This window comes from Carassius auratus, chromosome 8 (genome assembly GCF_003368295.1).
Source record: "Carassius auratus strain Wakin chromosome 8, ASM336829v1, whole genome shotgun sequence".
NCBI lineage: Eukaryota > Metazoa > Chordata > Actinopteri > Cypriniformes > Cyprinidae > Carassius > Carassius auratus.
In genome coordinates this window covers 3,529,455-3,543,187 of record NC_039250.1, presented here as the reverse complement: position 1 = coordinate 3,543,187, position 13,733 = coordinate 3,529,455, and the positions used below count along the sequence as shown (strand labels likewise).

The 13,733-nt window shown below is 39.0% G+C and overlaps 1 protein-coding gene across 2 annotated transcripts; it reads left to right on the top strand.

The window, feature by feature from the left end:
* The first annotated feature begins 1,002 nt into the window (after nt 1-1,002).
* Nucleotides 1,003-8,608, top strand: mon1ba (MON1 secretory trafficking family member Ba). Of its 2 annotated transcripts, XM_026269112.1 has the most exons (4): nt 1,010-1,532; nt 4,480-5,269; nt 6,386-6,533; nt 8,237-8,608. In XM_026269112.1, exons 1-4 carry the CDS (start codon nt 1,190-1,192, stop codon nt 8,450-8,452), a joined length of 1,497 nt encoding a protein of 498 aa, XP_026124897.1. In that variant the 5' UTR covers nt 1,010-1,189; the 3' UTR covers nt 8,453-8,608. The 2 variants fall into 2 exon arrangements, with proteins under 2 accessions (XP_026124898.1, XP_026124897.1); XM_026269113.1 differs by lacking the exon at nt 6,386-6,533 and having other exon boundaries at nt 1,003-1,532.
* The last annotated feature ends 5,125 nt before the right edge of the window (nt 8,609-13,733 follow it).

Sequence of the window (13,733 nt, the reverse complement as noted above, 5' to 3'; positions counted from 1 at the left end):
TACTGATCCGCTTTCTGTCTTTGTGTTGTAGAACACAAACAAGCCCAAAACAGCGTGCAATGCAGTAATTCAACGACAAAAATAAGCATATGCAAAAATAAGCTCTCATTAATTTATTATTAAATTGAATATAACCACCATTTTCAGTCACTCATAAATGATTAAATGAATTACAATATATTTAACAGTTCGAATGTATCACACTTATGCAAAAGGACCAGTCACAACAGGTATTTCGGAAGAAAAAAAATGTGTATGCATGCATGTCTACTGCAATTTATTTATCAATTGGCATGTTTAAGAAGCTATGTACAGTACTGTGTTACATGAGGGGAATAAATGTTCCCACAATTATAGTAATATCAGTAAATTTTGAGCTGGAATTTCTGAAAACAAGCGTATAAATCATACATAAAAAAAAAACACTAAAAGTACAGAATGTTCTGTGTCAGGGGTAGATTTTGAATAAGGGAATAGAAAATACAGTGTGTGAAATTATATAACTATAATAAAAATCATTGTGACTGATTCCACACTGCAAATCATTATAATTACAAATCATTCTTGCAGTAGTGACATTGTTAAAATCAGCACAATTTGCAGCTAATAAAGGGCGCTGCACAAGATCCTGGGCCCTATGCATAGGCAATCCTAATGGACCCCCCTCCCCTTGAAAATATATATTCCAGAATTTTCAAGGGCCCTCTCTTCCTTTGGGGCCCTGGTAATCAGTACTGGTTTTACCCCCAGTCCGACGCCCCTGATTATGATCAACAAATGTAGGCAGGTGTGATGGTTAAATTAACTGATCTGTAACTCTCGCCAAATACTTCTGAATGTAAACCTGGATGGAATCTTTTTATTTTTAGCCTGCTTCCTCATTTCGATAGTGCTTTAGCATTCAATCAGTTTCATGTCCCACTTTAAACTCCTCTAAGTCAGCACTGCCACAGGTCAGTTAGAAGTAATTATTTCAGTGAGAAATGAAGCATCATGCTCATCCTATTACACAGTTTAAACCGCTCTCTGATCCCCAGGCATCATGTGATACCTCTGGGATTCCAGACTGAGTAATGGAGCGCCACAGAGATCCATTGTGTGACATCAATAGAACAAGTGTTTGCACCCTTAAAACTAAAAAACCCAGTCCAGAAGATTCTCGCTTTGAGGGAAATGAGAAACAGACAACATGCACAGCAGCGACAATAGAGGAAGTTGGGAGTTTCATCCTGAGGACACCTTAACAGAGGACACTGGTAATTTTCCATCTACTTTGGCCCAGGTGAACTTCAGTGGGCAAAAAAAGGCAGGTTCCGCTGTGGATGTCCCAGGTCTGGCTTATAGGAATGAAGATATAATGTCAGAGAGTTGGAGGAAACACAGGAAGCATGTTTTTGTGCTGAGCGAGGCAGGGAAGCCCATCTACTCACGCTATGGGAACGAGGAGGCCCTCTCCTCCGCCATGGGTGTCATGATGGCGCTGGTCTCCTTTGTCCAGGCTGGAGGCAACATGATTCAGTCTATTTTTTCAGGTGAGATGTGCCATCTTCATCTAGGTTTTTTTTTAACTCACCACAAAAATAACATTTCTGAAGATAAAAAAAGAGCTTAAAAAATGTCTTTGAAACCATGCAGCTTCTTTGAATATATGATTAAAGTTTATATATATATGTTGAAAATTCAGCTTTGCATCACAGGAATAAATTACAAAAAATGGTTATATAAATGATTTAAAAACATATAAAAGGGAAAACGGTTACTTTAAATTGAAATAATATTTAATATCATAATTGTGACGAGTTGGGTGGGGCAGAGAGCCGTGGAAACGGAGCAAGGCCGGTGGAGTGATTTGGAAATGAGCGACACTTGCTCCACTCACCGGTCTCGTGTCCCACGGAGGAGATCGGAAGAATACAAAAGAGGAGCGACGGCAGGGAAGGAGGAGAGAGGACCAGGCCTGGGCTTTATTTCATGTTTAGGTTTTGTTTGTGCACGGCAGTCGTCCGGGAGGGGCTGTTGCGCTGTTTTTTGTTTATTTCGTTATTAAAGTTTCATTTGAATGTTTGCTGGTTCCTGCCTCCTTCTTCCCCATGATTTTGATGTTTTTATATTACAACACTGGTGCCGAAACCCGGGAGGAAGGAGGGACACGCTGCTGAAGATCCCTTGCAGCTGGCAGGGCGAAGGAGTCTGCCGCCGTGGACGCTTCAGGTGGTTGGCTGGAGTGAGTTGCCAGGGACGGATGAACTCACTGCCGGCCACCCATGATGTGGAGGGGTGGCTGCCATCCGTGAGGGAGGGGAGGAGTCAGCACCGTTCGCCAGGGTTCCTGAGCTTGCTGCCATCCTCCATGATTGGCAGGAGCAGGGAACAAGCAACTCCTGCCGGCTGCCCGAAAGCAGAGGAGCTGTCGCCATCCACCGGGGACATCCACCGTCCAAGTGGGAATGGAGTGAGGGCGGTGGAGTGATTTGTAAATGAGAGACCCAAATGTTTCTTCGAGTCCCACGGAGGAGATCGAAGGATACAAAAGAGGAGCGATGACAGTGAAGGAGGAGAGAGGACCAGGCCTGGGCCTCGTCCATGAGGGGCTGTTGTTTTATGTTTATTTGATTATTAAAGTTTCATTTGAATGTTCGCCGGTTCCCGCCTCCCCCTTCTCCGTGATTATGAAGTTTTTATATTGTTACAATAATCTTACTGTATTTAATGAAGCATTGGTGAACCTAAAAGACTTGAACACAAACAATGGCCACTTTATTAGGTACACCTTGACAGTACCTGGTTGGACCCCCCTTTTGCCTTCAGAACTGCCTTAATTCTTCATGGCATAGATTCAGAAAGGTGTGAGAAACATTCACACAGTTGCTGCCACATGTCGGCTGCACATCCATGATGGGAACCTCCCGTTCCACCACAGACCAAACTGCTCTATTGGATCGAGATGTGGTGACTGTGGAGACCATTTAAGTTAAGTGAACTCATTGTCATGTTCAAGAAACTAGTCTGAGGTGATTTGAGCTTTGTGACATGGTGCATTATCCTGCTGGAAATAGCCATCAGAGGATAGTCATAAAGGGATGGACATGATCAGCAACAATACTCTGGTAGGCTGTGGCATGTAAACGATGCACAATTGGTACTAAGGGGCCCTACATGTGCCAAGGAAATATCCCCCCACAGCATTACACCACCACCACCAGCCTGAACCGCTGAGACAAGGCAGGATGGATCCATGATTTCATGTTCTTTATGCCAAATTCTTACCCTACGATCTGAATGTCACAGCAGAAATTGAGACTCGTCAGACAAGGCAATGTTTTTGCAGTTTTGGTGTGCCTGTGCGAACTGTAGCCTTAGTTTCCTGTTCTTAGCTGACAGGAGCGGCACCCGCTGCGGTCTTCTGCTGCTGTAGCCCATCTGCTTCAGGGTTCGTTGTGTTGTGCATTCAGAGATTGTATTCTGCATACCTTGGTTGTAATGATTGTTTTTTTGAGTTACTGTTGACCAGGGCTCTGAATCGGTTCAAGGAACGAAAACGAAAACCGGAAACGAACAAAATTTTGACAGGAACAGAACCAGAAACAGAAACGAAATCAAATTTTGTAGTTCCGAACAGAATCGAAAATTTGAAATGGCCGATAACCGGTTAATAACGTTATTTGAAATTTGCTGTCAAACAATCACGAAATCCAGTAGACTCCGGCATATGCAAATATGACACTGAAGCCAGCGAGTGAAATGTCCGCTCAGCTGTGAAATCATCATACAGTAGGTAAGTCTCAATGGCAATGCACCGCCTTCATGGCCGTATTAAGACCAAATTAGGCCGATGCTTCAGCGCAAAAAGGTCCTATTTTTTCTCGCCGTTGGTTGCATGTGCATTTGACACTCAAGCGCCAGCATTATCCTTTCCTGCCCAACTGAGGACCACAGCTCTTCTTTGATTATTTCCAACTTAGAGAAGCTCCGCTCGCCAGGGACATTGGACATCTTCATGCACATATAGATGCTCTAACCAATTTTGACATTTGGAAACATCTGGGAAAGATTCAGCGATGACAAAAGCTTGTACAAGCTCTGCTGATTCGTTCACACAGGGGCGTCGGACTGGGGTTAAAACCAATACTGATTACCAGGGCCCCAAAGGAAGAGAGGGCCCTTGAAAATTCAGGAATATATATATACACCCTAGAGATGGTTGTTCATGGAAATCCCAGTAGATCCCAGTAGAGCAGTTTTTGAAATACTCAGACCAGCCCGTCTGGCACCTACAACCATTCCATTTTCAAAGTTACTTAAACTAACTTATATGAACATCTTGAGTCATAGGATCTTTACATTCTGCATGTATTTAGAGTCTTTAGTACACATATAAATGACTTTTGACCAGTTTTCAATTCTGAACATTTTTATAAGAAGCATTTTTACAAATTTAATGACATGCAACATTCTGTTCTTTCCCCCGGTTTCCCTCAGATGAGCACACGGTGGTCTTTTTGCAGAAGGGTCCACTGGTGTTTGTATCCGTTTCTGCCACTCGCCAGTCTGAACAGCAGCTGCGCAGCGAGCTCCTCCATGTTTATCATCAGATAGTCAGCATGCTCACGCAGGCCAGCATAAACCGCATCTTTGAGCGCCGCAAGAATTTCGACCTGCGGCGTCTGCTGTTTGGCTCGGAGAAGGTTCTGGACGGCCTCCTCGATGTCATGGACTCTGATCCCAGCTTCTTTCTGTCAGCTGTCCAATGCCTGCCTCTGCCCTCCTCTTCCAGAGACGCCCTCAGTCACATCCTACAGAAAGCCATCACCCCGGATCTGGTCTTCTCTTTTCTCATTTCCAATAACCGACTTGTCTCCGTCGTTCAAGAGAAGACGGTCCTGGAGGATGCTAGACTAAAACCCAGTGACCTTCATCTCCTCTTTAACCTGATCAGGGTCTCTGCTTTTCAGGCTGGAGAGATATGGACACCCATCTGCCTGCCTCTGTTCAATCCCGACTGCTACTTTTATGCTTATGTGGCATATCTAGACCCTCCGGAATGTACTGTATGCCTTGTTCTTTTGTCTACAGATAAAGAAGCGTTTTATGCTGTGGCAGAGTGCAAAAGGAAAATTGAGGAAGCTTTCGCATCCCAAAATGCCTTGCAGTGGGTGGCAAACACTCAATTATACTACGTTAATGATATCGGTGTAGCTAATCTCAAGCACTTCCTTTACAAGCCCTCAAAAGTGCTAGACCACTATCGCCAGATGCCACAGTTCACATGGTGAGTATCTAATGAAGAGTCAACTGAAAATAGACCTTTTTTACTTTCTTATTGCATGTTCATGGTCATATTGTGCACAATTCATCATCCAAACTCAAAAAAGGTTCACCTTCATTGACTTTCCTCTCCAACTGATGTCGCCTAGGCCTCATGGATAGAAAATAGTATTGTTATAAATACCAGAATTTAAGTAATTTAATTAGAATTCATTCTTAACTTATTTGAATGGCAGTTAGCATTAATTAATTAAAGGCTATGGCAATAATAATAACAAATAAGAATAGATTCTTGGTCAAAAAGTTTTTTCAAAAACCAGAAGTATTCAGATCTTGTATGTAAAACACCTACTTTTCATCATCCAATTAATTCCTGTCCTACATTTTTTCCTTATTGAATATTCTGTTTTCAGAACAGTACGTACACTAAACAAATTGTGTAAAAACTATTTTCACTCGGAAATGTCTAGTAAATTTCACTATTAGTTAAAAATAAATGGCAAGTGGCAAGTAACAAGTAAATAGAAAGACTCCAATAACCTACTTTTATTTACAACTTCACAAAATGAAGTTGTTAATGCAGTTTAATATTGACTTCAAGCTGAAATGTGTCACTAAAGCATTAAACCACAAGCAAAAGGACAAAACATTAATGTTTTGAATCATTTGTCTGAATCACCGGTTCTTTTTGCCATCAGAAACAGCAGATGGCTCACAAATCCTAATAAACGATGGCCTATAAGCCAGGATTTCCACATTCTGTGAAAGATTAGACACTTTGCCATGAATTCTGCAACAGTAAGCACTTGATTCGGCTAATCAAATTCTTTTTGCGTTTTATGCAAAAATGCAAGCAAATAAGGCCAACTTAATGATTAGATGCATCACATACCACATGATGTGTGGACAACTGTGTCTGTCTCAAATGGACTGAAACTGAGTTTTATCTTTAATCATCTAGTTTGCATTGACAGTCTATGTATGTTTTCAAAAGACATATCTCTGTCACTGTAATAATTTATTTGGTATGACCAGGTCACACGTCTTAGTGAATTATAATCAACAGTACACACTGTAAGTGTGCTATATGATGCCTTTATTTTAATATCACTTCACTCAGCCCAGAGATGGAGGTGGGATACAGAAGCCAGCAAGAGAGGATACGCCTGCTGGATCTCTATCGTAACATGTACAATCGTATCCACTGTTCATCACGACCACTTAAACTCATCTACCACTCTGCAGGCAAAGAAACTCTGCTGGCATGGGTATGTTTTCAGAAGAATCAAGAATAATAATAACAATTTATGTTTGATGTTTTCAATCCAAAATAGTTTGAAGTTTAAAGTAGTTTTAAAAGCTTAAAGTTAGATAGATAGATAGTAAGATAGATAGATAGATAGATAGATAGATAGATAGATAGATAGATAGATAGATAGATGCTAAAGCAGAGTGGTTGGTAGGGTGTTTCTATGTGGTTGCTAGGGTGTTGCTGTGCAGTAGCTAGGGTACTTGGGGTGGTTGCTAGGGTAACCAGAGTGGTTGATAATGTATTACTATGTGGTTGTTATGGTACATGGGGTGGATACAAGGGTGTTGTGGTTGTGGTTGGTAGGGCGGTTGCTAGGTTAATCAGGGTGGTTGCTAGGATGTTGCTATGTAGTTGCTAGGGTACTTGGGGTCATTGCTAGGGTGTTGCTATGCAGTTGCTATGGTACTATGGTATGTAGTTGTTAGCGGTACAGCGATTGTTTACATACCGAGTAGCGGACCTGGCGACCAACAGTACAAAGTCGATGTATTTCCTCAGCGAAAATCACGGATCAGATCCAGGCATGATGAAGCGGATATCGTCCTCTTTTGGAAAGCCAAACAAAGTAGTTTCACTTTCACAGTGAAACACACAGCATTTATACGACATGGCAGCACGGCAACAACAATACTACAATGAGAATAAAAGTTGCGCCTTCTTTGCATGACCATTTGGGTGGGATTATGCAAATCTTCCCTCATAGTGACGTAGAGAACAAGCCGTTTTAGGGGTGTGTGGACGAATCATAACTTTTAAAAAGAATATCTCTTTGGATTTGAGACTTTAGTATTTGCAACTTTACAGATCTTCTTTATGCACCAAGAGTTTGTAACACCAAAGAGAAAGGAAAAATTGAAATCAGATCATATGACCCCTTTAAAGGAGTGTTTAAGTGCAGCGCTGTGTACAGCAGTAACCCAGGAAACGTTGCTAGTGTTCTATAAGCGCCACCTGCTGTCAGAGATTGAATTTGCATTTTCATCAGATTCAAAAATGAGCTTTATTGCCAAGTGTGTTTACAACTTAATAAAATTGGCAGTGGGTATGGGAAATGGTTCATTTGATTGTAAAAATAAATAAATAAATAAATGAAATCAGCAATTGGAAAAATCCTGAAAAGTGCAAGAAAATTACAACATTATGCTAAGTCAACAATGAAAACAATGTCATATTTATTGATTGTGGCAAGGCCTGCGAACATTTTGTCAGGGCAAGTAAAAAAATCTAATCCACTTGCTGAACCGGACCAGTAGAACATTTCCTTAGCATTGAGCAGTTTCATAACACTTGTACACAGATCTGTATAACACGTAGATTACATAATGATATTTTAAAGTTACAAATTTAAATATGTACTTGAAAGGAAACAGGATGACTTTGAATAGCATCACTGTAAAATTGCGAGGAAGAGCTGAGCAAGTCTTGCACATGTATTTTTCTGATCTGAGAGTGACTTCCTGCTTACCAAAAAAATGTAGAAATATATGTATGTGAAAGGAGAAATGTATGTGTATTTTTGAATAAATAAATGCATCCTTGGCGAGAATGTAATATCTTACCAAACCCAAACTTTTAAATAGTATAATATAGTATAATAGTATAATATTTGCATTAAATACTTTATGTACAGTATTTCCTAAACTTTCTCTTGTTTTGTAGGTCACTAGCAAGTTTGAAATGTTCGCCTGCTTTACTCCGCTCGTCACTAAGAAATCAGCTATCAGTGAACTCACTAAACTGCTGCGATGGCTCAAAAAGGAAGAGGACCGTCTCTTTATTTGTCAACTCCCAAGATACTCCACTGCCCTGCACCCCGGCAGGAGCTCCACAGACAGACCGAATACATCAGACACTGGACTTTTCTCTCTCTTGTAACTTTGAGTAGCTAAACGGCCAACAGTAGCGTGCACGTGTTTTACATGTTAACAAATACGATATGCAGGGGTGGTTCTAGGGTGAGTGGAGATCCGGGGCTTAGCCCAGAAAAAATCCATGTATGTGACTTTTTATTTTATGAATCAGAAAGATTTACCTTGTTTAAAATATACAAAAACAATAAAAACAAAAACAAATTTAAAACATTTTATTTAAAGTATTGAGGAAAATACATTTGCTTTTTGCAAACAAAAATCAATAATTGCAAAACAAATGAAACAGCGCGAAAGCAATAATTTTGCAATACATATTTTCCATGGTCATATCTATTAATTTATTTGCAACGCTGCTTTTATTTTGCGTGTCAGTCTAGTTTGAGCCTACCATAACATTTTTCCTTTGCGCTTCACTTTTCTGCACGTCTCTCTTTGTGGCACTGTTTTGACATGGGGGCGGAGTCAATGGATGGGGGCGTGTACAACATGCCTCCATGGAAGTGACATCATCCGCCCGAGACGCAGCTCAGCTCACAGATCCAGGTCCTGTCATGATGAGCAGAGACTTTTGAGTGGATTGTTTATTTTTATTCAGTAGCATTAAAACATTCATGTTTTTGTTTTATTTACTTTATTAACAAATGTATGTGTATTAGCAGCGTTTGCTCAAGTTAAAGAAGTTGTTAACATGAACATCTGCTGTTTATTTCTCTCCATGTGCACACTTTTGTGTAGGCTATTGGGATCGCAAATCATTTGAGTCAGTTCGGGAGTTCGTAGCGGGTTCGCGAATCATTTGAGTCATTTCGGGAGTTCGTAGCGGGATCGCGATTCGCGAATCATTTGAGTCAATTTGGGGATCGCGAATCATTTGAATAAGTTCGGGAGTTCGTAGCGGGATCGCGAATCACTTGAGTCATTTGACTTCCAGTTTGGGAGTTGGAGCGGGATCGCGAATCATTTGAGTCAGTTCGGGAGTTCGTAGCGGGATCGCGAATCATTTGAGTCATCTGAATCCAGTTTGGGAGTTGTAGCGGGATCGCGAATCATTTGAGTCAGTTCAGGAGTTCGTAGCGGGATCGCGAATCATTTGAGTCAGTTTGAGGATCGCGAATCATTTGAATCAGCTCGGGAGTTTGTTGCGGGTTCGTGAATCATTTGAGTCAGTTTGGGGATCGCAAATCATTTGAATCAGTTCGGGAGTTCGTAGCGGTTTCGCGAATCATTTGAGTCAGTTTGGGGTTGCGAATCATAGCTGTATATGGATAGGCATTTTTAACTAATTTAGTAGCTAGTTATAATTACGATTTCCACGCTTGTTTAGGTGTGAAATATGAACTCGTATTTTTTGTTTTAATGATCTGCCTTTTAACAGTATCAAGTAGGCTATATTAAAAAACTAAACAAATCGTGCCTAAAAAGTGCATGCATCTAGGCTAATGTAAAGTTACAGTGCGTGTGTGCATTTCGGTGTATTCAAATACAATTATGAATGCATGTGAATGATCACAAAATTCAAGATATGAACCCTTTGTGCCAAAGGGGTTCTTTCTTGTCATTTAGCATAAAAGGTTCTTTGGAGTTGAGTAAAGAACCCTATGGTTCTTTAAAGAACCCCAATGATCCCTTTCTTCTAACAGTTTGTTGTCATATATGTAAATAAGCATGTTAACATGCACATATAATCATAATTATAAAAAATGTGTTTCACTGTGAAGACAGTAAACAGGCGAAACACATGTTGATGCGCCACTTTGAATCTCATGTTTGCAGCTGTCTAATGATCATAACTGATGGACAACTTTGCATGGTAAAAGACAACAGTAGTCCGGCGCCGAGAAAAAAAAAAAAAAAAGGCCAAGATGAGGACCGTGCATTACGTTTAGGTACTTTTATACAGTAATCCAGTTAAACTTTTTGGATTTTGATAACATTAAGTTAATAACATGTTTTGTTGTCTGTGATAATATCACCGGCGCATCTTTCCCGCCAAAAAAAAACAAAAAAACATGGTTATTGTAGCAATGTTAAACAAATTAAGTATGGCTTTTATACTTCAAATCGCTTCAAATAATAATTAACGAAGTATTCAGATAATATGTTTTTGGTAATAAAAACAGACCTACAGTAAGTGAACAACAACCTTTTAAAATGACAAAATGCATTATATAAAGAGGCAATAATGATTGGTTATTTATAATATAAATAACACTGTTAAAATTCATAATGTAATACAAAATAAACAATTTATGTACATTATAGGCTACAACTGCCTGCAAAGGGTGCTAAAAGGCCTGATAACTGCTGTTGTTACACTTACAGGATGATCAAATACTTGTTTAATATTGACCAAAAATTTCATTCAAATATCCACTTAATCTTTTATCGGTCAACTTTTCTGATATAATAAATGCTAGCCTCTATAATTTCTTCAACAGAAGAATGCAGACATCACAACCCTTACAAAAACTAATCCTTGTTTTTATTGAAGTAAACTTTTATTGTGTGTAATTTCTGAATGCTTGAGACTATAAAATCAATCAGACAACTGTATTAGTAAATCATAGTCATAGGCGACTGTCTATTGTAATCAGGGGCGGATCTAGAAAAATATTGATGGGGTGGCGAGGAGGGGGCAGGAATTTTTGAGGGGTGGCAACATACTGTATGGCAGATGTATATATACTGAATTTAGTCAAAGTTATCACAGTTTGATGATAAATATATGTGCACACTACAAAAGGACACAGGCTATCATTTACAAACTTAATCTCATGCAATCAATGTCTGGCATTTGAAACGGTTATATTAAACATTACAAACATATAAGGAATAAGTGACCATACCCCATAAGCACCACCACACTCACTAATGCATACAGTATGCATCGAGATGTAATTAAGAGCATTATAAAAGGTTCAGTGTTATCAATATGTCAATTTATTAAGAAACACAAGATTTTAACAGCCAATGACATTTCCAGCTGGGGAGACTCAACTGATTTTCTACTGTTTAGAATCACTAATTAACAATCTGTCTAGTGTTAATCTGAAGCAAAGGTTTTATTAGCTAACAATATATAGGCACAAATACAAATGTACTTTTAGAGTTTGTTTTTGAAAAATACGGTGTTATTGTTTTGGCAAGTTTAAATTAAAACTTATATGAAAACTTGTGTGATATTCCTTTAAAATAATGTTTTAGTTTATCTTTTTTTAAGTATATTTTACTCTGCAATTTCTTACATAATTTCTTTGAGTTAGACCAAACTTTTATTTTGGTGAGTTGTAGACAGAGTTTCTGTGTTTTTTTAATGAACTATTATTATTAGCTAATAGGCCTACTTGACGTATAGTGTACTCTACTGTGCAATAGTACTTGTAACGATATTGAGTTCGTAATCATCGGGAAGAAGGAGGTGGGAACCGGCGCACAATCAAAAACACTTTAATAATTCAAAAATAAATACAAAACGGCGCACCAGCCCCTCACAGACGACTGGTGCGCATAAATAATAACCAAAACATAAAACAATGTCCCAGGCCTGGTCCTCTCTCGTCCTTCACGGTCGTCGCTCCAGTTTTATATCCTTCCATCTCCTACGTGGGACTCGATAATGGCGGTGGGGCGCAGGTGCAGCTCATCTTCAATCACTACACCTGACCTCACTCCTCGTTCCCACGCCTCTCGGCCCCGCCCCACTCGCCACAGTACTATATTTCTGTTTGAATTTCTTCAAAGTTATACCGAAATTTCATTTTGACAGGTGGTCATAAAGACATTGCCGTTTTTGTTAGTCTGTGTATACGATACGAATGAATGACGATAGTTTTATCAAATTAAAAGGTGAAATCCTCTCATAGCGTGCTGGCGTGCACATGTGTAGCCTACATCATGTGCCAATATAGTGAAGAGCTGAAAACACCACTCGTGCTTCAGTGTGTGTGTGTGTGTGTGTGTGTGTGTGTTGTGCCCCCCTTCCTCAAATATGATGGAAAAAAACTACTGTAGGGGTGAAAATAGAACTTTAATCAAATAAAAAACTAAATTAATAAATTGTATTTTTACAAATCACAATTGTAGCTCTCGACATTTACCTGTGGCTATAACTTTATTATGACTCTAATTTATTTTATAGTCTCAAGCATTCAGAAATCAGTTTTACTATGATAAAACCATGGTTTATTTTTGTAAGGGTTGTGATATGCAGGTTTTTTGTTGAAGAAATTATAAAGGCTGTGTCATCTATATCATAAAGGTGGCCAAAAATGAAAGATTTAGTGAATATCTGAATTAAATGTTTGGTCAGTAGCCTAAACAAGGAATTGATTATCCTGTAAGAGTAACAGCAGCAATTACATGGCATTTGTAATAACATGTAGCCTACATAAATTGTTTATTTTGTATGTGCTCACATTATGCAGTGGTGGACAGTAACGGAGTAGCTTTACTTCGTTACTGTACTTAAGTACATTTTTCAAGTATCTGTACTTTACTGGAGTAGTTTTATTTTGAGTAACTTTTACTTCACTACTTTCCAAAGCATAAGATCGTACTTTTAACTTCACTACATTTCATTAAACATATCGTTACTCCCTATAATAATATATCACGTGCTCCGACACGCAGAAGCGGTGTCTGATTCATCATGAACGAACTGAGTCTTTTCAAAATAAACTTTAATCGGATCGCGAATCGCACCAAACGATTCGTTTACGAATTACAATGATCCGATTGCAGCTGTTCTGGAGTCGACCACTCACTGATTCAAATGAACCGTTAAGTGCGAGTCTACAGAAGTAAGAACCGGGAGATCTTGTGAGCGCGCGTGCGTCTGATGTTGCTAAGTTATTAATTTCGAAATTTAGGATTAATTATTGTAACTGAAAATCATATTTAGGTCAAAATTGTCAGTTGTTTGGGAACTAAATCCGCTTTAAAGAGTGATCTGTTTAAGCCCACTGAAATGCTGACATGCAGACACATCAATCAGCATCTCTGTGTTTTAGGTTAAAAAATTAAATAAAATAACCTTAAACTAACACAGATTAAATAAAATAACTCATGCATGTCCAAATTCCCCGCTACTGTAATATTAACAGTTTTATTAAAATGCTACCATGACATCTGTTTTTATATTGTGTATTAACAGTAACGTTATACATATGAATATTGTTTGGATTAACTAGACAACGTTAGACAGACATGTTTATTCATAACAGTACTGAAAATAAGTAAATATTGTAGCTGATGCTAAATGTCTAGCTAACAAGCTTGCTGGTGCT